The sequence below is a fragment of the Mytilus californianus genome, unplaced genomic scaffold (genome assembly GCF_021869535.1).
Source record: "Mytilus californianus isolate M0D057914Y unplaced genomic scaffold, xbMytCali1.0.p SCAF_15, whole genome shotgun sequence".
Classification (NCBI taxonomy): domain Eukaryota; kingdom Metazoa; phylum Mollusca; class Bivalvia; order Mytilida; family Mytilidae; genus Mytilus; species Mytilus californianus.
In genome coordinates this window covers 19,656,730-19,683,972 of record NW_026262637.1, presented here as the reverse complement: position 1 = coordinate 19,683,972, position 27,243 = coordinate 19,656,730, and the positions used below count along the sequence as shown (strand labels likewise).

Sequence of the window (27,243 nt, the reverse complement as noted above, 5' to 3'; positions counted from 1 at the left end):
AATCATTAACGTAATTATTTCAGAGAGATTTCATTTTTATTAAGAATTGAATTATTCTATATTTTTGTTTTATTTTCATTTTAAAACAGTGCCGCAGTTGTAAACTTCCGGTGAAAATTGAAAGTAAGAAACCGAGAAAGAAGTCTGAGCAAATGAAGAAATAGTACTTTGACCATTTGAGAATAATCATCTTGCCTTTGGAATAGCAATAATTAAACCAGTATGTGGACGATAAATATTTTAACAGATTATCCGCTAGGAACGCCAATTATCTAATCTAATTTCTCTTAAAGTTAAGCCCCCCTTTGACTTTGTAGAGGAACCATATTTTCATAAGTAGAAAAGGTGCTCACTTTGTATACAGTGTTGTACTCCCTCCACCATGAGAAATTTTGTTGTGCACATATTAACAGTGAAGCCCTACCTATGCTGATGAATTCTTTAGTCGCTTGGGCTCCTGCCAGTCCTGGTCAAATTGGCACCTGAATAGTCTCTTCAGCACCTAGTTAAATTGGCACCAGACCTCTATTGTAAAGATTAATCACAATAGACTTTTTTCATATTACCAAACTTTGACTCCCAAATTTATAATTTTTTCAACAGGTCCCACCGTTGACTACTCTGTGGTAGGACATCCTTGTACTCCGTCAAGTAAGAGCACTGTGTAGAAGTTAAATTAAGCTTTCAATTGGTACAATTTTGGGGAAAAATTTACTGTTATATGTTTTCTGTACACGATAAAATCATCGGAAATGGTAAATTTTCCCACCAAATTGCACAGATTATATATTTGATTTTACTTCTTTTGGTTGATCTTACCTGACCGAATACCAGGATGTCCTACCATAAAGTAGGTACATTTGTAACCAGTAAAAAATTTATATAAACCGGAGTAAAAGTCGGTAATATGAAAATGGTCTATTGATAATCAGCTGTCATCGTGATCCATAAAAAACCTAAGATAGGATTGATCACGATTGATTAAGAAATATCAACTCAATCAATTCAGTAAAAAGTGCAAACCCTTGATTTTATCATTAGGTATGATTGAACACAATTGATCACCAAATATAAACTCGATAATAATTGCAAACACTGAATCTTTATGATAGATATGCTTAATCAGGATTGATTACCATGTGTAAACCCAATAAAAATTGCAGCTTGATCGTTACGATTGATTAACAACTATCAACTAGTGAAAAATTGCAAACCTTTGATCGTTAAGATAGATAAAATTGAACACAATTGATTACCAGATTTCACCTCAATCAACTCAATACAAATGTTTGGTAACAAATATAGTTTCTTTTCACTTACAAAATTTATCCCTGTACTTTTTTGGCAAAATTTTTCACAAGGTAATCGTTTGTCTTCACATAACCTTTGTATTGAAACTGATTGTTATGCTAATTGAATTGATTTAACTCTTAAACATTCTTAACGATTGAATACGATTGATACTATCATGACCCTCACAGCAATTAAATGTTTTAAAACGTTTGGGCTCAGTTTTGGATAGACTTAGTAAACTTACTATTTTTTATACCTTTATTCTTAGTAATTTTAATTTTTGTCCTTTGGCATGGCATTTTTGCACTGAGAAAAATTCCCAAAAATTAGAAAAGGTGCAGGAAAGAGCACTCCGTTTTGTATATGAGGATTTTACCAGCCCCTACGAGGACCTCTTACTTAAAGCGAAGGTGCCCTCCTTGCAGATTAGACGGATTAGAACAATGGCTCTAGAAACTTTTAAGATTATAAATAATATAGCTCCTGTGTGCTTACAAAATTTGGTGAGTGTCAAAAAATCTAAGTATTCTTTCAGGTATGTAAATATTCTGGATGTTCCACAGGTAAAGTCAACCCGTTACGGTAAAAAATCTTTCAAATTTGCTGCCGCTACTTTATGGAACAGCCTTCCAAACCATTTCAGGACTGAAAATAGTTTTTCACATTTTAAAAGTCTTGTTCAGTCCTGGAACGGTTTGGAATGTCGCTGTTCTGCTTGCAGATAATTCTTGAGATGTTTATTATTTATGTTGCTTTTGGTTGCTCTGGTCTAGCATGTTTTATTTCATTTTCATTCTGTTGCTAAATTTTTATTGCATGCTATGTAAGTGAGATTTAATTTCGTATAACAGGTTGTTTTATATGTCAAATTAGACTGTTTTTATGTTATGTATATGTTTTTATATTCAGTCAAAAGCTCCTTAGAGCTTGTGTTGTGTCTTTTAACTTATGCCGAATCAAAATAAAGTTTTCTTATCTTACCCTTGAAAAATAGAAATGACAGTTGATTCAATTGATCATCTCGTAAAGGATCGTAAAAATTGAAATTGACCGATACGATCGTGCCCTTGAAAACAAAACAAGACAGTTGATTGAATTGATCAACTCTAAAATGATTGTAACAATTGATATGATTGTGACCCTTAAAAACCAGATGAGACAGTCGATTGAATACATCAACCCTTAAACTTTTGTAACAATTGAATACAATTGATACGATCAAGACTCTTGAAAACCAGATGACACAGTTGATTGAATTGTTCAAACCTTCCATGATCATAACAATTGAATACAATTGATTCAGTCATAACCCTTGAAAACCAGGTGACACAGTTGATTTAATTGATCAATTCTGAACAATCTAAATGATTAAATACGATAGATATGATCGTGACCTTTGAAAACGAGAGGAGACAATTGATTGAACATGTCGAATTGATCAACTGTTAAATGATGGTAACGATTGAATATGATTGATACAATCTTGTAACCTTTGAAAACCACATGAAACAGTTGATTGAATTGACCAACTCTTTAATGATAGTAACGATTGAATAGGATTGATACAATCATGACCCTTGAAAACCAGAAGAAACAGTTTATTGAACTGATCAACTCTAAAAGGATCTCAATTTAATCAACTCTTAGAATGATAGGTTGATTAAATAGACTAAGTGAATTTATTGAATATATATGATAGTAAAAATCCTACAACGGCATGAACAGTATTGAATTGAATTGACTACACAAAAGATAGTAATTCATTAAAATTCAATTGATTAATCTAATAAGGTGCTGAAATATAGAGAAAAAGGGAATAATGTTTCTTAATGTAATTGCTGGAGGGTGGGGGTTAAAATTTTGTAACGTGTTCTGTGCTGCCAACCTGAACATTTTTAACACCAAGTGTCTCTTACCTTGGTCGAACTACTATGATGTACTTTATATAGCCGTCATCAGACAATGTGGTAGTGATGTCAGTAACTCAAAGTTTGGCATTTTATTACTTCTAACTTTCACATAATTAAGCCAAAGGGTCTCGGTTAGCGGATATACACACTTTAAGTCATGTAATTTAAGTTATTTTAATACGTCCGCAAAATAAAATTTTGCGGTCGTATATTGGTATGACGTTGGCGTCGTCGTCGTCTGAAGACACATTGGTTTTCGCACAATTACTTTAGTTAAAGTGAATGGATCTCTATGAAATTTTACCATAAGGTTTCATACCACAAAAGGAAGGTTGGGATTGATTTTGGGGGTTATGGTACCAACAGTTAAGGAATTAGGGGCCAAAAATAAGCATTTTTCTAGTTTCCAGACAATAACTTGTGGAACGGTGTATGGATCTCTCTGAAATTATACCACAAGCTTCCATACCATAAAGGGATGGTTAGGATTTGCTTTAGGAGGTTTTGGCTCAAACTGTTTAGGAATAAGGGACAGAAAAGGGGGAAAAACAAGGGTGTCCTTGTTAATGGACAAATACTTTAGTACAAAACATAATTTAAAGCAGTGTAAGGGAGGTAATTCAAATACATCATTTGAATTACCTCCCTTACACTGCATTTAAATTAGTATAAAGTAATTGTTAATGAACAATTAAGACAATTTAAAAGCAGTGTAAGGGAGGTAATCCAAATACAACGTTTTGATTACCTCCCTTACTCTACTTTTAAATTATGTTTAAAGAAATGCATATTTATAAAGGAAGACCAGTAAAAATATCTGCAAATGTTGCATCTTTTTTTTTATACAAAAAAAATCCATATGAAAGATATGATCATATTTTAAAAAAGAAATTGTGGGGAGTCAATTTTTTCTCATTTCAGATTTCAGAAATTAAAAAGAAAAATTCTTCAAATATTATTTTTTTGCAAAAAAAAAGTGTGTGTGTGTGTGTGGGGGGGGGGGGGGGGGGGGGGTTAATACACAACAGCATAGTGTATTGCACAAAAGCAAAAAAAAAAGGGGGGGGTAAATTTTTTATTTTTTTTTGTGGGGGGAGGGGGGGTCAATTCGCAACAGCAAAGTGCACAAAAGCTAAAAATTGAATATAAATTCAAATCATATAACCAATTCTAAGTTCTTTGACTACAGTTATTCTGTGTCAGAAACCTTTTATGTGTCAAATATTTAATTACTATTCAAATTCAGACATGTATCAAGCGCGAATATTGCCTCCATTTTTGCCCCAACTGTTCAGGGTTTGACCTCTGCGGTCGTATCCAGCTGAGCTCGGCGAAGCAATTTATTGTACTTGCTATTTTTAATTAATAATTTACATGCAAATAAACTCTTCATAGATATCAAGATTAGAATTTTGTATGCCAAATGAGTGTTTCGTCTACAAAAGACTCATCAGTGAAGCTCAAATAAAAAAAAGTTAAAAAGGCCTATTAAAGTACAAAGTTGAAGAGTATTAAGGACTTAAAATTCCTGAAAGTTTTGCCAAATACAGCTAAGGTAATTTATTCCTGGGGTAGAAAATCCTTAGAATTTCAAAAATTCAAAGTTTTGTAAACAGTTAATTTATAATACGTTTGATTCATATCATTTCCATTACCAGAATTACTCTTTTACTTTTCTCTGATTTCTCACATCATTTAACTGTTTTATGGGCTAACTGGATCCCTGCATCTTTGAACTGATAAAGTAAATGCTTGACATTTTCCAAATACCTTTAAAAATAAATATCTTTATTATGTACATAATCCAACCCTGCCTAAAGAAATATATTAATTTTATCGTTTAAAAACAGTTATCAAAGCAGTCATAAAGAAGTTATCCCCATTAGAATATTCATCCCTTAGCTCAACGTACTGACGTAGATTTTATGCCCAACAAACGCACAAATGACGTCAAATAACGTCACCTAAAACAAAACACTGACGGAAAGATTACGATTGGAATCAAGAGTATTATGACCATATCAATGATAATTCATGTCAACACTAGTGCGGATTACCTGGCTGGTGATACCCTCAGGGAGAAAAACTCCAACAGCAATGGCAGCGACGCAGTGGTTGTAAATAAATCATCATAGATACCAGGATTGAAATTTTGTACGCCAGACGTACGTTTCGACTACAAAAGACTCATCAATGACGCTCAAATAAAAAAAAGTTAAAAAGGCCAAATATACTAGAAGTTTAAGAGCATTGAGGCCCCAAAATTCCTAAAAGTTTTGCCAAATAAAACTAGGGTAATCTATTCCTGAGGTAGAAAATTCTTAGTTTTTTGAAAATTCAAAGTTCAAAGTGCAGTAAGGGCATACGATACAATGCAATGTAAAGGCAGATAATTATGTATCAAAATTTAGGAAGTTGTTTTACCAAGGTTGCTAATGATAAGAATACAAAACTCAGGGAAAAATATCTAAGGTCATCAAATCAATTACATGACTTTGAAAGTATTTGCAATGGAAAACCAACATTAATATATTTAAGCACACAAAATCTACTGCAGGGGCATAAAATTTGAGGCAAATAAAAGATTGTTTACTATTCTATCATCAATACAATCGTATATGACAGTAATTCCCATTGTGTTTCTATGTATGGCAGGAAAAACTGAGTGATTATGTTGCATTAAAAATTCACTGCAACATAATTTTGCACAAAAAAAAGGGAAATTGGATATCCAGCATTTAAAAAAATAGGTGCTCTATTTCTAGCTAAAAATTGAAAGTTGTGTTTTTTTTTTCAAAATTATTGAAAAATGAAATTTTGTGTTCTTAGATGAATCATGAAAAGTAAGTCATGATGGTATATTTTACTTTGCATATTTCGATAGTGTGTCACCAGTGAAAAGTGGCATCCTTTTCACTTGCAATATTTTTATGATAATTGTCTCCCTTAGAAAAATTCATATTTATTTATTTATGTTATAATTTCAAGATATTCAAAATATTTTTAGGATTTAGATTTCAGTGTCATTTTTATACGACCGCAAAAAAATTTTGTGGTCGTATATTGGTATGACGTTGGCGTCGTCGTCGTCGTCGTCGTCGTCGTCCGGCGTCGTCGTCCGAATACACATTGGTTTTCGCACTCTAACTTTAGTATAAGTGAATGGATCTTTTTGAAATTTGACCATAAGGTTAAATACCACAAAAGGAAGGTTGGGATTGATTTTGGGGGTTATGGTACCAACAGTTAAGGAATTAGGGGCCAAAAAGGGGCCAAAAATAAGCATTTTTATAGTTTCCAGACAATAACTGTGGAACAGTGTATGGATCTCTCTGAAATTATACTACAAGTTTCCATACCACAAAGGGATGGTTAGGATTTGCTTTGGGGGGTTATGGCTCAAACCGTTTAGGAATTAGGGGCAAAAAAGGGGGAAAAACAAGTTGTCCTGGTTAATGGACAAATACTTTAGTACAAAACATAATTTAAAGCAGTGTAAGGGAGATAAATCAAATACATCATTGAAATTATCTCCCTTACACTGCTTTTAAATTATGTATAAAGTAATGGTTAATGAACAATAAAGATAATTTAAAACAGTGTAAGGGAGGTAATCCAAATACAACGTTTTGGTTGCTTCCCTTACACTGCTTTTAAATTATGTTTAAAGAAATGCATATTTAAGAAGGGAGACCAGTAAAAATATCTGCAAATGTTGCATCTTTTTTTTTTACAAAAAAATCCATATGAAGGTCCAAAGGGTCCAAAATTAAACTTTGTTTGATTTTAGCAAAAATTGAATATATGAGGTTCTTTGATATGCTGAATCTAAACATGTATGTAGATTTTTGATTTTTGGCCCAGTTTTCAAGTTGGTCCAAATTGGGGTCCAAAATTAAACTTTGTTTGATTTCAACAAAAATTGAATATATGGGGTTCTTTGATATGCTGAATCTAACCATGTATTTAGATTTTTTATTTGTGGACCCCGTTATCAAATTGGTTCATATTGAGGTCAAAAGGGTCCAAAATTAAACTTTGTTTGATTTCATCTAAAATTGAATTATTGGGGTTCTTTGATATTCCAAATCTAACCATGTATTTAGATTTTTAATTTTGGGTCCTGTTTTTTAAATTGGTCTACATTAAGGTCCAAAGGGTCCAAAATTAAACTTAGTTTGATTTTAACAAAAATTGAATTCTTGGGGTTCTTTGATATGCTGAATCTAAACATGTGTTTAGATTTTTGATTATGGGCCCAGTTTTCAAGTTGGTCCAAGATAGGGTCCAGTATTTAAACTTTGTTTGATTTCAACAAAAATTGAATATATGGGGTTCTTTGATATGCTGAATCTAAACATGTATTTAGATTTTTGATTATGGGCCCAGTTTTCAAGTTGGTCCAAATTGGGGTCCAAAATTAAACTTTGTTTGATTTCAACAAAAATTGAATATATGAGGTTCATTGATATGCTGAATCTAACCATGTATTTAGATTTTTTATTTGTAGGCCCCGCTATCAAATTGGTTCATATTGAGGTCAAAAGGGTCCAAAATTAAACTTTGTTTGATTTCATCAGAAATTGAATTATTGGGGTTCTTTGATATGCCAAATCTAACCGTGTTTTTAGATTTTTAATTTGGGTCCCGTTTTTTAAATTGGTCTTCATTGAGGTCCAAAGGGTCCAAAATTAAACTTAGTTTGATTTTAACAAAAAATGAATTCTTGGGGTTCTTTGATATGCTGAATCTAAACATGTGTTTAGATTTTTTATTATGGGCCCAGTTTTCAAGTTGGTCCAAGTTGGGGTCCAAAATTAAACTTTTTTTAATTTCAACAAAAATTGAATATATGGGGTTCTTTGATATGCTGAATCTAACCATGAATTTAGATTTTTTATTTGTGGGCCCCGCTATCAAATTGGTTCATATTGAGGTCAAAAGGGTCCAAAATTAAACTTTGTTTGATTTCATCAAAAATTGAATTATTGGGGTTCTTTGATATTCCAAATCTAACCGTGTATTTAGATTTTTAATTTTAAGTCCCGTTTTTTAAATTGGTCTACATTAAGGTCCAAAGGGTCCAAAATTAAACTTAGTTTGATTTTAGCAAAAATTGAATTCTTGGGGTTCTTTGATATGCTGAATCTAAACATGTGTTTAGATTTTTGATTATGGGCCCAGTTTTCAAGTTTGTCCAAGTTGGGGTCCAAAATTAAACTTTGTTTGATTTTAACAAAAATTGAATATATGGGGTTCTTTGATATGCTGAATCTAACCATGTATTTTGATTTTGGACATTGGACCATAATAGGTAAATTAAAAAAAATTCAAGTTCTTAGACCACATTCTTTCTGTGTCAGAAACCTATGCTGTGTCAAATATTTAATAACAATCCAAATTCAGAGCTGTATCAAGCTTGAATGTTGTGTCCATACTTGCCCCAACTGTTCAGGGTTCGACCTCTGCGGTCGTATCAAGCTGCGCCCCAGCGAAGCATTTTATTAAGAATTAAAAGTCAGAATTCTTTGTGTCAGCTTTTACTCTCTTTGCAAACATGCCAAGATTAGATTTTGTTTATTGTCTGAGATTAAGGATTAAGATCTTTTTCTGAAATTGTAATCATCCAAGAAATTTGGTCTGTATCAATAAGTTTGAAACTAATTGATAAATAAGCTGAATTAGCACCTTTTAATTAAGGCAAGCTGTATTTCGTTTGAGGATTAAATAAAAGAGATCCATTATGTAATGTTGTGTTTCAAATTAATGTTTAGTAACCCACTAGATTTTATGTTGTTAATAGTGGGATTAAAAAAGGAAATAGTTCAACGTTTTTTGATGAAGGACTAAATCTGATTGGACAGTCCTTAAATATTTCATGATTGTCAGGTCTCTATGACCAGGCAAGTCAATTGGTAAGGGTACTAGATGTCATTCTGTGGCCCAGCTCTGATCATATTATTTTGCACGGAACTAACTCAGAGCTTTGGGTTGGTAGAGCATTAAGTCCAGCTTCCTTTGGCAATACAGTTGATAGTCAATAAAACACTAAGTTGGATGTTCATATATTAATTATTCCCAAAAGAGATATATCATACATTTTTACATAGCATGTATTTGTAATGAACAACTTCTAAACACCATAATTTGATACAATCCTAATTAATCACGAAAACTTCATATCAAAAGAGTGCATAGTAAATTTGACACATCAAAATATGTTGATTAAAAGTTATATGTGAGAAATGTAAATTGAAACCAAAATATCAAATATAATATCAAACACAAATAATATAAGTCCTAAATGCCAAAATTGTTAATTTTAAGTAAAAGTAAAAAATAATATGAGAAGTGACTTTTAGCTTGGTCACAAGTGCATAACAAAATTGACTTTGTGTCAAAATCTTTAGGGAAAATGATAGAGGGATTTTTTATGTATTGCATGCCCTTAAAACAATGAATAGGTTAATTCTTTTAATTGGTTACAATTTTAACAGTTAGATAATCTGAATAAATGAATAAATTTTATTTCTCATTAACTACAAATAACAAAGATACAGTGAATATATATATATATATATATGAACAATTACATAAACAAATCTTCACCATTACAATTAGGGTGATTATATAAGGATGTTTACTTTTCACAGGATACCTATTGACCAAGGATTACCCTTCTTATTACATAAACAGTTTATTTTATAAAGTGTTTGACCATGCTAAATGGTATAAAATACAAAGGTAAAAGTCTAAAAATATGCTAATTGCATATCAATAGGTTATATTTTTAGGCAATGAATATTTGGCACAATAGTGAATAGACCTTGTGGTCTATTTATATTCATGAAAAATAGCATGGGTTAAGTTTTGTTTGTTACACACTACAGATATAACTTACAATGAGTTGAAATATTTTGATATTTTTAATAAAGTTTCAATATTTCTGATCACATTTCATTTTATGATTTTGTTAAATTCCAATTTGAAAATTTTGAAAACATCTATTTTTGTTTCTTTTTTGTTTGAAATAAAATATGTCTTATATATAGAGAGGAATTTAACTGTTAAGTTGTTTATGTCAAATTTGTTATATCAGATATTTTATAGCCAGTTCCTAAACTTTCTAGTCTTAGTATGTGTCTGTCTATTTGAAGATGAAGTAGTAGCTTGTATATTTCAGTGTTGTTAGTGCATGTTAGTAAAAAATGGTAATAATTTTCATTTTCTTTGCAGACCGACAAAACTTTTTCTGGCAAAAGTATTTAAACTTGTTGTTCTGTTGTAAACATTGACTTACATACAACATACCTCAAATGTTGTATTTCACAGTATTGATAAACATGTTATGGTACTGTTTCATTAAACTGATATGACAAGAAGAAATGTTCTAAGGTCCTCCATACAAATGTATTTAAAGAAACTATTATTTTCTGTAGATATGTACAACAAAAGAAAGGAGAGAAATACTGATCATTTCTGTCACATGGTTTGTGGGTATTTCATGAAAGATGATGATTTACCAGAACATGATGAGGACGATTTTGAAGAGGAAGAAGAGGACATTCAGTTCTTAAGCTATCAGGAGATGAATGGTATTGGACAAGGGAAACAACTCTATGAAGGAAGAAAGATGAAAAGTTGTCAGGGTATGTTAATTAGTCAGTTTCATTTCATTGCAGTCATCAGGCTACATATCATTTCATAAGTAGGGTTCTTCTAAGGACAAATATGTATTGTATTGTACCTTCTTGTCCCTCTAAGTTCTTGTCACACTGTTTGTACCCTCTAAGTTCTTGTCACACTGTTTGTACCCTCTAAGTTCTTGTCACACTGTTTGCACCCTCTAAGTTCTTGTCACACTGTTTGTACCCTCTTGAGTTCTTGTCACACTGTTTGTACCCTCTAAGTTCTTGCCACAGTTTGTACCCTCTTAAGTTCTTGTCACACTGTTTGTACCCTCTAAGTTCTTGTCACACTGTTTGTACCCTCTAAGTTCTTGTCACACTGTTTGTACCCTCTAAGTTCTTGTCACACTGTTTGTACCCTCTTAAGTTCTTGTCACACTGTTTGTACCCTCTAAGTTCTTGTCACACTGTTTGTACCCTCTTAAGTTTGTCACACTGTTTGTACCCTCTAAGTTCTTGTCACACTGTTTGTACCCCCTTAGGTTCTTGTCACACTGTTTGTACCCCCTTAAGTTCTTGTCACACTGTTTGTACCCTCTAAGTTCTTGTCACACTGTTTGTACCCTCTTAAGTTCTTGTCACACTGTTTGTACCCTCTTAAGTTCTTGTCACACTGTGTGTACCCTCTTAAGTTCTTGTCACACTGTTTGTACCCTCTTGAGTTCTTGTCACACTGTTTGTACCCTCTTAAGTTCTTGTCACACTGTTTGTACCCTCTTGAGTTCTTGTCACACTGTTTATACCCTCTTAAGTTCTTGCCACAGTTTGTACCCTCTTAAGTTCTTGTCACACTGTTTGTACCCTCTTAAGTTCTTGTCACACTGTGTGTACCCTCTTAAGTTCTTGTCACACTGTTTGTACCCTCTTGAGTTCTTGTCACACTGTTTGTACCCTCTTAAGTTCTTGTCACACTGTTTGTACCCTCTTAAGTTCTTGTCACACTGTTTGCACCCTCTTAAGTTCTTGTCACACTGTTTGTACCCTCTAAGTTCTTGTCACACTGTTTGTACCCTCTTAAGTTCTTGTCACACTGTTTGTACCCTCTTGAGTTCTTGTCACACTGTGTGTACCCTCTTTAGTTCTTGTCACACTGTTTGTACCCTCAAGTTCTTGTCACAGTCTGTACCCTCTTAAGTTCTTGTCACAGTTTGTACCCTCTTAAGTTCTTGTCATACTGCTTCAGTTTTATCTACAAGTAGGGCACATGTATTGTACATGTTTAAATATAAAATAATAGGGTAAATACTAAACAGAATTTTAGATTGAATATTTTTCAGCATGCTTGACATTTTAAAAGAAAAAAACCTTGTTTTGTAAATAATTTTGTGACTTGAAAACTTTCTAAGAAGAACAAGGATTACTTTTTAAAATAGGGTGGTTATGCTCTATGTGCAGAAACCTCTATGAACACTTGAAACTAAGGGCAACTAACTTCATGGATAGTCATAACAATTTATTTTAGCATATAATCTGTTACTAGATTAAGTTTTAATACACGTTTGTCATATCTGTAAAATTAATGTTAAAATGCTTAGTATCTGTATTCTTTCAGGAATTTTGAAAGATCTTGACAGACCTAACATAAGCAACAAAGTTGCAGCTCCATTTCACTTCATAGATCCATGGTGGAAAATTTCTATACTACGCACAAGGTTTTTAACTGGAGACAAACGTACAAGATATCCTAAAGATGGCACAAGTTTGACATACCAGATCAGACAGGACGATAAAGTAGTCAGAGATAAACTAGTCAACATGTTTCTAAGCAAAACATTAAGTAAAGCGGAAGAGGGCCAAGAAAACCGACAAAATGGCAATGATTCATATATTTACATTGATGAATTTTTACAATATTTAGAGTAAGTTTTCATGTTAGAATGCTATATAGCAAAGGAATGGTTAAAATGTCAGTTTGAAGTTTAAAAACTTATGAATTTGGGATGATAAAAATGAATGAAACTCTTGAGCAAGTTATAGATTTATTCATTAGATTTTGGTAAGAATATTTGTCATGCATTTCTAATTTGAAGACAAATTTAAATGGGTGTGAAATTAAACCAGACAAAAAATTCATGAATTGATGAAAAATAACATATATCTAAGGAACAGATCTTTATTGTGGCCCTTCTGTTCTGTCAGTTTCTGAAAGGTCTTGAACAATAATCTTACATTAGGAAGTTTCTATGAATGAATGATGTTGGGTATAAGTCAATGAGACTGCAACCGAAATAACCCAAAAATCTAAAGACAGAGGTCTAAAGAAAGTCTTCAATGATAAAGAAGTGTCTATTCAATATGTCAAGCATTGTAAAGATTGAAGTCATCATATATTCATTGATACTTCATGTGAAGGGGTAATCAATAAACTACATTATTACAATTAAATAAGCTTATTTTTCTTTATCAACAAAATATTAAATGCCATGGTTTTAGTGATTGATTTCAGATGAAAACTGCTAACTGTTGGAGAGTATAAAGATTTCCTCTTGTAAAACAAGGCTTAAGAATTGTAATAATATTTTACTCGATGTAGCATTTTAACAGAAGGGTATAGTGCATCTGTGCGATGAAAAATTCGAATACATGTTTTGGTTAAGGTTAATGTTTGGTTAAGAACAGTTTAAGATGAAGAACTAACAGAATCAGAATAATATAGTGAGATGCATCTTATTTGTAAAAATTATTTCAGACACAGTGGAAATAACAGAAGATTGAAATTTGAACAACTTGAAGAGTTAATATATGAATTCGAAAACTTCCTGCCAGAAGATAGAAAGTTATCAGCAGAAAAAGTATTGACAGCATTGAAGACAACTGGTACGTTTTATTAGAATAAGTCAAGGAATATTAAATGTTTAGTCAGTCTGCAATTTTTGAGGGATTTAATCTGCAAATAGTTGTAAGTACAATATTTGGAGTTCTAAAGACATATTTTGAAAAAGAGGGAAAATGTTATTAAATGTATTCTCATAATATTAACCATGGAAGCAATCTCTGAAGGTATTTTTATGATGGATAGATTTTTCATAAACAACGTTGAATGATATGCCAATTTTCATATCTAATAATTTCCTTTTGAACTTGGATAAGGATATGACACTATCCATCAGGTACAGATGTAACAACACTAAGTAAATGTACAATAAATTTATAAAATTCTACAGCTCATTTAGCTATAAGTTTCAGTCATAAAAAGTTTGCACTATACTTATCTTTTTAAGAAGGAAGCTATGTTAGGGTAAAGAAAAAGAGTTATCCAGTGTTTGGAATGTGAAAAATCTGTCATTAAAAAATACCCCTTTATACTGCCAAAAATTGCAAAAGTCATTATATTACTTTTGTAACTGCATTCCAGTTTTTTAGCATTTTTTGACCCACTCGTTTATTTTTGCTTGTTGATGCTGTATGAAAAATATGATAAGATATATATTTTTTCAGAGTGGGCATGTATATCAAAGGCTTTAAAATATCCGAAGTTAGTATCTTATTTGTCACAACTGCTGCCCATGCAGTTCAAAGCCATCATGGAGAACCCTGAAAATGACAGTCTTGTTAAAGATCTCAGCAGGGCTTTAGACCTTAAACCATGGGTTTTTGGATTCAAAAAGGTTTGTGAACTATCAAAACATAAGTGAGATATTGTGGCACATATTATACTGAAAAATTTAACTTAAACAATATTCTTGTTTTCTTTGAAAATGAATAGGCAAAAATACTGCTTTTCAGTGCAACTACAATGCTCATCAATTACTCATGTAAAAGCTTTCAATGTTGTCCAAGTCTTCATTGGAGTCATCCATCTGTATACTTTCATTTTTATACAACCGCAAAAAAAAATTTTGAGTTCGTATAATGCTATGATGTTGTTGTCTGCGTCGTCGTTGTCGTCATCCGAAGACATTTGGTTTCTGGACAATTACTTTAGTTTAAGTGAATGGATCTCTATGAAATTTTACAGGAAGGTTCAATACCACAAAAGGAAGGTCGGGATTAATTTTGGGGGTTATGGTACCAACAGTTTAGGAATTAGGGTCCAAAAAGGAGCCAAAAATAAACATTTTTGTAGTTTCCCGACAATAACGTGTGTAAGTGTATGGATCTCACTGAAATTGTACCACAAGGTTCCATATCACAAAGGGAAGACTGGGATTGAGCTTGGGGGTAATTGCCCCAAACATGCAGGAATTAGGGGCCAAAAACAAGCATTTTTCTAGTTTCAAGACAATAACTTAAGTGTATGGATCTCTCTAAAATTGTACTACAAGGTTCCATACCTCAAAGGAAAGGCTGGGATTGAGTTTGGGGCAATTACTCCAAGAGGGGGTCAAAAAGATTGTGGGGGATTTTTTTTCTTCAAAATTTTTGAAATTTCAAATTTTTTGAAAAGTTTCAAGAAGAAATCTTCAATTGAAAGTATTGCACTATAGCACAGTATTGTGCAATAAATTTTTAAGATCTTTGACCATATTTATTTTGTGTCAGAAACCTATATTATGTCAAAAATTTGATCACAATCCAAATTCAGACAGTATCAAGCTTGAATATTGTGTCCAAACTTGCCCCAACTGTTCAGGGATCGACCTCTGCAGTCTTATCAGGCTGCGCTCAGATAAGCATTTTATTGGTTTTGGTACTATGATATATTATGTTCTGATAAATGAAAATAACACTTTATATATAAATTTTGTGCAACTGAAGCATGTTTGTGGATTTACCTTCATCAGGAAAACTCAACCCTAATCATTTGAAAGTCAGGGATGTTCAAACACATAGAAAGTTGATATGTCTTACTTAATGGAATATCTTTTCATTTTCTGTTGATTTATTTTCAGTTACTGAACAAAGATTATGATTTGGTAGGCTGTGAGGCCGCTTTGATGTCAATACAAAGAGCTGGCCTGTTTGATGACTTAGACCAAGTAAATAAAGAAGCTCTGATTATCTATGACTTTCTGAAGACTGACTCCAGACAACATGGCCATACACAGATTTCATTGGTCAAGTTGAAACAGAAAATGGAGAATGAGTGTAGAGTATTTGATGAAGCACTGAAATTCTTAAAAAGGCACAAAATAACCAAGGAGGTTGAGATAGATAATGACTTGAAAGTGTGTTTACAACAGTTATATAATTATGAAAGAAAAATAAGTGAAGGAATTAATACTCTGTATAAAAAGCAGTTAGAAGATCCTTGGGAACTTGATGTTGATCTGGAAAGGTTTGTTATAATAGATAAATTGGTTATCAGTAAAACAGTGAACTTATGACCAATAATCAGTGTACATAATTCATTGGTGTCTGTCTGTATAATATAATAAAAGAAGGATATGGATGTACATATGAGACAACAATCTCTTGACAAACTTGAAGAAACAAATTTCTATTGCTGTTCTTCATCTAGAGTGTAACTGGGAGATCTTTAACAGTAATATATAAAGTCCAAACCTTAAAGGAAAATCAGGACAGTTTAGCATTGACTGACATATGCTTATTTTTCATAAAAAAATACTATATATACAAAGAGTAGACCTAATAAACTACTTTTGTTTTAAAGGTTTTGTACATTTTACTCATGTAAATCAGCTGACACTTAAAGTATTTGTTAACATTATGAGAGAAGAAATAGTAATCCTCTGAAAACTTGATATGGTCAGCAAGTCCCATGACCTCCGCTATTCTTGAAGATATTTTTAAGTTTATGGGATTGATTGTGTGAAACGTTCATATTTTCCCATAAGAATCTCAAGAGGAATTTGGCACACTGAATTTAAATATGCAATCCTTATATTTTTTTTCTTTTTGTATCTCAATTAATAAATCAATTCAGAATGATTACATTTATCTGACTGTTTTCAGTGAAGAATTTGATAGAGTTAGAGGAGACAAAGAGCAACTAGAAGCAGCTAAAATGTTACTAAAGTACCCGATAGTTGTCATATCAGGAAAAGGAGGTTGTGGTAAAACAACAGTTGTCACTAAAGTTATGTCTTTACAAAGGTAAGTAGAACATGTTTTGAAGATAGGGGATGAAAATAATGGAAAAAAATCTAATGAAAACATGGGAAATAGCCAGTTTTATAGACCTTGTTTAGGGATAAGAGGTATTCTCTCTTTGTATCGTAGAGATTTTTCAGGATTTGATATTATTTATTTGTCAGTATTACTGTATTCTTGTGCTCTATGAAAGTCTTGAAATCCATGTCAAGGATTTATTCTCACATGATGAATTCAGAACAATCCAGTCATAAAATCTTTTGATTTTAACAATATGTTATCTCATAATTCTATGCTTGAAAACTGAACGTTGCATTAATGTAAGACATTTTATAAAATCAACCCTACCTGAAAATTTGAAAGTATTCAAATAGGATGTGATATACTTGCTCTAAATTGGGACAACAATTTTTAATTGACAAATTGAGCAATAAAACAGTCTCAAAATTTTTGCATGCACCTTTGGTCATTTTTCAAAGTTTTTTTAGTCTTTGGTATTGATGATCAGTGATGTTTTACAGAGAGAAAAAGGAAGAAGATAAGAAGGAAGATGGGAAAGAAGAAATGTCACAAATAGATGGAAGAGATGAATTGGACTGGAAAGACTTCAAATACTCACAGAAAACTAGAGAAAACATCATTGATCCTGACTGTCCTGAATCTGAGATGTTCTGTAGCCCTCAAGATAGGATACCAGATTCTGAGATGTTATGTAGCCCTCAAGATGGCACACAAGAATCAAAGGAAGAAGATCCTAGGGACAGTTCTGAACCTATCATCATATACACTGCTCCAACAGGCAAAGCTGCTAATTTATTGGGCAGACGAGCTAATACAAATGGTTATACATTACATCAGATTATATGGAGCTATAAGTTTTATGTAACACAGAAGGATCCAGACGCTAAGTGGAAGTTCAGACATGTTAAGACACTTGTTGTTGATGAATGCAGTATGGTAGCAGTTTCTACTTTTTCAACACTTCTTACAACACTGATGGAAAATTCAAAACTAAGGAAAATTGTTCTCTTAGGAGATGTAAGACAGTTGCCTTCCATTGAACCTGGAAATCTACTTGCTGACATCTTTAAGTCAACATATCCTATAAAATCTGCCGTTGAACTGAAGACAAATCACAGAGCTGAATCAAACCTTATCATACAAAATGCCACATACATTTCTGAAAAGAGATACCCAATCTTTTCTGCGGAGCATAGTTTTGCTTTACATGAAGTTCCCAAAGAGGGTAATGATATGCATGATGTAGGTAAGATATATTAATTATGGAAATACCTATTTCTTTTAATAACAAATCTGTAAAGTAATTCTTAGTAAATTTATCCAAGTGAAGTACCTTTTTTCAATATATAAAGGAGGGTTGTAATGGGGAGTTAAGTGCACAAACCAAAAGGAAATAAAATGTCCATTTCATAATGAACGAAGAAAAAAAACATAGCTTACACATTGCTTTTTTACACATTTGCACAAAACACAATGAATAATAAGCCTCAAGCACAAAAAGATCATAAAACAATGAATTTCAAACCCATTGTACTAAAATAACCTGCAAAACATGTAACACTGAATCAAATATATATATATATATATATAAGATGTCCAATTTTTCTACAGAAAAAGATTAAGTTTTTAAAACAGGGGGCTAGCAAAGTGTGACTTGAATTTATGGCAATGTAGAAATGTCATAATGAGCATTTAGCAAAGTTAGAATCTGTTTTTCTTAATATTTAAGTTGATGTGTAGGCAAACTTTAACGATTTTTTTGGTGATTGCAAAACATTTAGTTCAATGACAGGCATGGCTGCCTCTTTTCATGCTGTCATAATAGTTGACAGTAAGAAAAGACATCACTATTGAGTTTTGATCAAAGAAGAGCTTAAAATTTATGAACCCCAGATTAATTACCAGTATATCAAACAATTAACAACTTGTCAGGAAAAGAATGAATAAGCCACATATGTAAGAAATATATAAAGCAACCATCGCTATTTTTTTGGAAAAATTTGAGTATTCAGTTTTCATTTAAAAAGGGAGATTTCCACAAAAAAAAATAAGTTCTGTCTATCTGTTTGTCTTAATAACTGTAACTACAGTCAGTTCTTGTATTTTTCAGTTGTACAACGAATGTTAAAAGATGAACCCACACTTCAAGACCACACCAGATCTCAGTTTATTACATTTACAAAGTAAGACTTATTTTTGAACACAAATATAGTGCATGGCCATAAGTATTCATCATCTACAGGTACAATTTTTTGCTTGATATTTCATATAATTATTTTATACTAGTATTTTTTTCCAAAAAAATATTGTGGAGTCACTTGTGATGCCCCTATGATGTCATAAACATGTTGAGATTAACATATTCAAACAAAATAGATATGAGCCTAGGCTTTACCCAAAAAGATAGTTTACACATATTAACATCTTTATAAAATACATTTTATTGCAAAATATCTGTTAGGGTAAAGCCTTGGCTTATATCTAAATATTAATGACAATATCTCAAATTGAGACTTGTTTGGCATTTTGTGCAGTTTTGTACTAAATTCAAGAAGTTTAAAGCCTAAATGCAAATGTGTAAGATAAAATAGAAAACTATCAATACTGATACCTGTCAGACTAATATCTTATCAACATATGAAGGATGTTATTTGGTAGGTTTATTTTGGAGGTTTATAATACGTTTTCATTTTCAAATTCAAGGGGGGGCCTCGGTGGTCGAGTGGTCTAAGTAGTTGAACTACTGTATCACTAGTCTGTCAACACTGATGTTGTGAGTTGGAATCCCACAGGTGGCAGGTGCACTTGACTAATCTTAGTTGACTAGGATTGTAAGTTTTCCTAACGATGGTTGGAGGTTCTCTCTGCACTCTGACTTCCTCCACCAATAAAACCTGACCGCCACGAAATAATACAATAGTTCTGAAAGTGGCGTTAAACACCAATCAATCAATCGATTAATCAATCAATCAATTAAATTCAATGGGCAAAAAAGTGGCCTTATTATACCTTCTATTAAAATATCCAGTGGGTTTTTTTTCTGATTGGACAAGTAGCAACATTTTGTGAGGTCATATGTTAGATAAATTTATATTTTTAACTGTATATCACCATGTCTGTAGTCAGCTTCATCTGGTACATTCTTCAACATTACTAAAAAATTATTAAAAATTAAAAACTCATTTCGAAAATTTGTGGCAGATAAACAGATGGACACCAACAAAACCTTTTCATCTTTACAGGATATAAACTTAATTACTTTATTTCTACATTACAGTAAATATTGTGAGATGATTAATGAACATGCATGTAAAAAGTACAACAATCATACCACAAGGAATCACAAAAATAAACTGGATTTCCGAATTGGTGATAAGATTTGTCTGAAGAAGAATGGTATGGTTGTGGTTTATGAGGATGATGGAAGTGGTAAAATTGATGTCAAATATTTAGAGGGAGACTTAGAACCTGAACAAGCAGCAGACGCAATGGAAATAACACTCATGTCTCAAACACTTGATGGGTTTGTTTTGTAATTATATTCTGGTTAGGATGTATTCATCTTTTTAGATTTTGAGTGAGGTCACAGAAAAAACAAAGAAATTTTAAAACTGATTAATTGTTTATTCAGAAATTTTTGCATGCATTTTTTTATTATTGCTATTGTTGACCAATTGACAGGTATGCGAGATAAATTATTTAGATTTCATTATTCTACATACAGACAATACTGTTATATTTAAAATGCGATTTTTCTTTTTGCAAACACTATCTAATGAATTAGTGGCAAAAACAAAAACCAACTTTACAGTGTCTTAATAGAACACAGTTTTACCTAATTCAGAAAAAGATTTCATCATTAAATTAATAACTAACATCTGTTCCATCAATTGCCAATGTTGATTAAAAATAAGAAAAATTCAGTAAATATTAAATGCTTGTTTGTATTTAAGAGAATTTTTCAAGAAGGATTTACATTGCAATTATATTTTATGGTATCTTTCAAATGATCAGATGTTTCACTTTTAAAAGTATTTTCAAACTTTGTAATGCAACTTTGGTGTGTTTTATTTAAATTTCTTGGAAATTTAACAAAATAAAAAATAAGAGAATCAGTTTTGTGTATAAATTTTAGAACAAGTCTATGTGAAACAATGAATGCAGCAAACACAACAGGGAATCTAGAAAGAAATGAATCAAACAAGAAACAGAAGAAGAAGAAAACTGCTGCCACCATCAGACTTTGTAATGGAGAGATTTACTTCATTAAAGATGTATGTGCATTTGACTGATTGAATTTTGTTTTATAAATATTTCATGTATATTCAGGATGTTATAAAAACAATTAAGCATACCAATAGGGTCTACCCTTTGCTCCAACTGAAATGGAGGGTGGCAAAAAAGGGAATGTGGGATAGGACAGAAATTTAACTTTTCATAGAGTTTACATATGCTGATAGCATGATTCTCAACACTAGCAAGGAGATTAACATCCCCATTCTGACCATACTTGGCTGCATATCTGTTTATTGCCCACAGCCAAACTGATATGTCGCCTCACCATGGGTCTTACAGTCAGAAGGGATTAGTCCATGTAACCGTATTTCTATAACTAAGTTTCCATTGGAAATTGTGTGTTTGAAGTGAAGAATATTTACTGGTCCTCTCCTTAACGTCAAGGACAGCTTATTTTTATTTTCATTTATTTTTGTTGATTAACGTTATTTTTCAATATAACTATCAATATAAAAATGAGGAGATGTGGTATGATTGCCAATGAAACAATTATCCGCCAGAGTTTAAATGACATGGCAGTATTCAATAAAGGTCACTGTACAGCCTTCAACAATGAGAAAAACTCATACTGAATAGTCAGCTATAAAGGCCCCGACAAGAAAAATGTGAACAATTAAAACAAGAAAACTGACAGCCTAATTTAGAAACATACTGCTTACAAAATATTTTAAGTTTGAAATAAAAAGCAGTTTGAATCGAAATCACTGTTATACAGGAAATTTTTCTACAGTACAGTATCACAGAGATTTAATTTGCTACCCTCCTCACTGAAGATTTATAAAAAAAATAAAATAGCCATACTGATATGAAAAGAACAGTTATATGAATACTGTATAAATGTAACAGATTGTTTTATTTATCAGGAAGTCAATTCTGTGAGCAACAGAGGAAGAGCAGACAGATTTTTAAAATTTTCTGATGAAGATCGTGAATGTCCTAGAGAATTATGGGTAAATTACAAAGAAGTCATGCAGAAGTGCAAAATGAAACATTCCTGGGCTCGTACTATTCATACGTTTCAGGTAGGTAAAGAAAATATGTACACCATAGTTTGTTTATGCAATTTTTTGCTAGTTTGTTTTATCAGCTATGGAAACTGGGTTCCATTTTATAAACCACTTACCTTAGGACTGACAAACCCTAATTGAGTGCACCTTACAATGTAAGGAATTGAGTGTAGTCAGAATTAATCCTCACAAAAGAGAAATTGTAGGATTTCATACAATAATTAAGGCAAATAGATGCACACCTTTAATTATGAGATATTTGAGCGACATGCCCATCATTGAACATATGGTGACCTATAGTTGCTTACATCTACTTCATTTGGTCTCTGGTGGATAATTGTCTCATTGACAATCAAACCACATCATCTTATTTATATATACATAACCTATTATAGATAAGCATAACAAATCTATAGGTTCTATGTATTGGCATTTATTCTCACTTCAAATAATTAATGTAACTACATAATTGGGATTGTTTTAACTGATACAGGTTAAAATAATGCTGAAATAATTATTAGAGACCTAAGAGACAGTTGTATGTATGCCATTATTATTTTTTATTCAACATTATCAGAAATAAATAAGTCGCTCTTTGAATTTCTTTATATAGGGATCAGAGTGTGAGACATTAGTATATGTACTGGGGTTCAATCAGTATCAAAACTGGCAGCATGTGTATACTGCTGTAACAAGGGGAAAGAAAGCCGTCCATATTGAAGGAACAAAATATCATCTACAAAAAGCTATACAGAAAGACCCAGAGAGAAGAAATACAACGTTATACCATCAGCTGCATAACATGTTACCAGTAAGTGTAGATGCTCTTTGTGGGACATATTACATCACTTTTCCCCGTTTTTTAGCTCACTTGGCCCTTTGCTTTTCTCGTCACTTGGTGTCAGTCGTCGTTGTTCGTCATCGTTAACTTTTACAAAAATCTTCTCCTCTGAAACTACTGGGCCAAATTTAACAAAACTTGGCCACAATCATCATTGGGGTATCTAGTTTAAAAAATGTGTCGGATGACCAGACCCACCAACCAAGATGGCCACCATGGCTAAAAATAGAACATAGGAGTAAAATGTAGATTTTGGCTATTATCTCTGAAACCAAAGCATTTAGAGCAAATCTGACACAAAGTAAAATTGTTCATCAGGTCAAGATCTACCTGCCCTGAAATTTTCAGACAAATCAGACAACCTGTTGTTGGGTTGCTGCCCCTGAATTGGTAATTTTAAGGAAATTTTGCAGTTTTTATGCCTCGCCGTAGCGGAGGGGGCATTAAGTTTTACCCTTGTACGTCCGTCCGTACGTCCCAAAGTTGGTTTCTGTTCTCTAACTTTAGTTTGCCTCAACCAAATGTTATGAAACTTATACACAATGCTTATTACCACAAAACTCAGATCAAGTTTGAATTTTGGTGGCGTCACTTAAACCGTTGTAGAGTAATGCCCCTTTACAAATGGAAAAATTGCTGAATTTTTCGTTTCCGTTCTCTAACTATAGTTTGCCTCAACCAAATGTTATGAAACTTATACACAATGCTTATTACCAAAAAACACAGATCAAGTTTGAATTTTGGTGGCGTCACTTTTACTGTTGTAGAGTTATGCCCCTTTACAAATGGAAAAATTGCTGAATTTTTCGTTTCCTTTCTCTAACTTAAGTTTGCCTCAACCAAATGTTATAAAACTTATACACAATGCTAATTACCACAAAATACAGATCAAGTTTGAATTTTGGTTGTGTCACTTGTACCATTCTAGAGTTATGCCCCTTTACAAAAGGAAAAATTGCTGAATTTTTTGTTTCCGTTCTCTAACTTAAGTTTGCCTCAACCAAATGTTATGAAAATTATACACAATGCTTATTACCACAAAATACAGATCAAGTTTGATTTTTGTAAGATCTACAAATAAGTCAAACATGACCAAAATTGTTAATTGACCCCTTAAGGAGTTATTGCCCTTTAAAATAAATTTTTAACAATTTTTTCGTAAATTTTTGTTATCTTTTACAAAAATCTTCTCCTCTGAAACTACATAGACAAATTTAACCAAACTTGGCCACAATCATTATTAGAGTATCTAGTTTAAAAAATGTGTCCGATTACCCCGCCTGCCAACCAACATGGCCGACATGGCTAAAAACATAGGGGAAAATGCAGTTTTTGGCTTATATCTCTGAAACTAAAGCAAAAGTATGATGGTTGCATTATTTCATGCATCAATTGTAAACAAAAATATCAATTGAGCGACACAGGCTCCTTGGAGCCTCTAGTTTCTAATATTCATTGCCAGCAAGTCCAACCCTTTACATTGAGGACATACTACCATTAAGTTGAACAGTACTTGTCTTAAGAATACACATGTTACTAGTAAGTATAATTGATCTTTGTGGGAAGTAAAACATTACTTTTCACTTTTACGGACAAAAATTACCTTAAGTTGAACAGTACCTGTATACTGAGGACTTATTACTAGTTTGTATAACAGTACCCCTCAATTGAGGACATAGTATAACAGTACCTCTCCATTAAGGACATAGTATAACAGTACCTCTCCATTGAGGACATAGTACCTGTTAGTTGAACAGTGCCTCTCTTGAGACTACACTTGTTACCAGTTAGAACAACATGTGTACTCTAGCGAGATTATTTAGTACAACTTGAGCCCTCATGGGAGATTATTTAGTACAACAGTATTTCTTTTTAGAGACTAAATATGTTACAAATAAGTACAAAATTACCTATTTTACAAAAGCAAATGTTTTATAATAAACTACAACATTGACTATGTATATCTCTATTCAGAAGACACATGTCTTTTGTAGGTGGAGGAAATTTTAGATGAATTAGTTTCAATGGAGGAAAGCCCTAAAGAGCCAAAGTTCACCATTTTGAAAGACAAAGAAAATGCATATGCTGGACCTAGCACATCACTCAATATCAGTAGCATAAAACCTTCTACTTCAACACCTTTATGTCAAAGAAATGGACTCCAAAACTTCTTAAGGAAGCCACATTTAGACCGTATAATGGATTCTGATGATGTGGCACCTCGGTCACCACTTTCGGACAGCCAGTGGTCTGATTATGGAGATGATACTTACATTGAAGCAACCCAAGACAACAAAAGATGTCTAAATACGGATAATCACAATAACATAAGTAGTACTGAAAATGACAACAGTTTTGATCTGATGAACTCCTTAGACATGACAGAAAATTCTGAAATAAACGGTGACTTAACTGCTGCCTGTGACTTGTTAGAAGCCTCCATGGCCCAGAACAGTCAAATAACATCAGTCATGTCAAAAGCTCATAATACAGATCTTCAAGACTCTTTTTCAAACTATCAGACAAAAGGTTCTAAAAAGGAGAGTAATTCATCTGCAGATTCTCTTAGTATTGAGGAGTTTGACAGTTTTTCGTCACCAGGATCACCCAAAAAGAGATCTCATGGAGAGGATTTGTTTACTACACCAAAGAAACAAAAACCAACAAAACCAGACGTATCACCAACTAGGAAGATGCTGACTCAGCTTGCATTCAAATGAATCAATGTCAATTAACGTCCTGTATTTATGAATTCTGTGGAAAAGAATATTACAGCCATTTTGTTATCTACCTTTAGGTTTACTGCATGCTGAAGAATTCATACAGTTGTTAAGCCTCAATTAATGTATGTAATAATTGAGAGAATCTATCTGATGTTTGGTTTACTAAGATTTTGAAAAACTTTAGAACATATGATCTGAAACCATTCTAGTTTATTCAAAGTAACTGCAATTTGTTGAATGATATGAAAATAAGTTATGATATACCACATTATTGAATATAGTGTTGAGTTATGGGGTTTTATTCATTAAAAAAGGGACATTTTCCAGCTTTCAGACAATAACTCAAAAATGCTTTGAACAGGTTTCATGAAACTTTGGTGAATAGTTTATATCTATTGATGTGAGCTCCCTTTCGATTTTTATAAATTTTGAATTTTACATTTCCGAGTTATGGGGTTTTATTCATTAAAAATGGGGGATTTTCCAGTTTTTCCAAGTTGTGGGGTTTTATTCGTTAAAAAAAGGGGGATTTTCCAGTTTTCGGACAATTACTCAAAAATGCTTTGAGCAGTTTTCATGAAACTTTGGTGACTGGTTTATATCTATAGAAAAAGCGATGGGCGTAGCATGCGCTCATGGTACAACTGTTTATTTATATTGTTACTATAACAACAAGATGAATTTTGTAATTATGGCTTATCTATTTTTACACCAGAATACAATTTTTATACGACCGCAAAAATTAAAAATTTTTTGGTCGTATATTGGTATGACGTTGGCGTCGTCGTCGTCTGGCGTCGTCCGGCGTCGTCCGAAGACACATTGGTTTTCGCACTCTAACGTTAGTTTAAGTGAATGGATCTCCATGAAATATTACCATAAGGTTCAATACCACGAAAGGAAGGTTGGGATTGATTTTGGGGGTTATGGTACCAACAGTTAAGGAATTAGGGGCCAAAAAGGGGCCAAAAATAAGCATTTTTGTAACTTTCAGACAATAACTTGTGTGTAAGTGTATGGATCTCTCTGACATTGTACCACAAGGTTCCATATCACAAAGGGAAGGCTGTAATTGATTTTGGGGGTAATTGCCTCAAAATTTTAGGAATTAGGGGCCAAAAAAGGGGCAAAAAACAAGCATTTTTCTAGTTTCATGACAATAACTTGTGTGTAAGTGTTTGGATATTTCTGAAATTGTACTACAAGGTTTCATATCACAAAGGGAAAGCTGGAATTGAGTTCGGGGGTAATTGCCTGAAACGTTTAGGAATTGGGGGCCAAAAAGGGGCCAAAAATAAGCATTTTTCTAGTTTCAAGACAATAACTTGTGTTCAAGTGTATGGATCTCTCTGAAATTGTACTACAAGGTACCATACCACAAAGGGAAGGCTGGGATTGAGTTTGGGGGTGATGAATCATAAGGGGGTTCAAAAAATTTGGGGTGGGGGATTTTTTTTTTTTCCTTTTTTT

The 27,243-nt window shown here is 32.6% G+C and overlaps 1 protein-coding gene across 1 annotated transcript; it reads left to right on the top strand.

The window, feature by feature from the left end:
- The first annotated feature begins 105 nt into the window (after positions 1 to 105).
- LOC127725590 (DNA helicase B-like) lies at positions 106 to 27,243 on the top strand. Its single transcript, XM_052232673.1, has 14 exons — positions 106 to 123; positions 10,643 to 10,852; positions 12,444 to 12,750; positions 13,581 to 13,708; positions 14,330 to 14,499; positions 15,724 to 16,109; positions 16,748 to 16,888; positions 17,407 to 18,152; positions 19,017 to 19,089; positions 20,184 to 20,429; positions 21,042 to 21,180; positions 22,066 to 22,224; positions 22,823 to 23,020; positions 25,045 to 27,243. Exons 2-14 carry the CDS (start codon positions 10,645 to 10,647, stop codon positions 25,768 to 25,770), a joined length of 3,627 nt encoding a protein of 1,208 aa, XP_052088633.1. The 5' UTR covers positions 106 to 123; positions 10,643 to 10,644; the 3' UTR covers positions 25,771 to 27,243.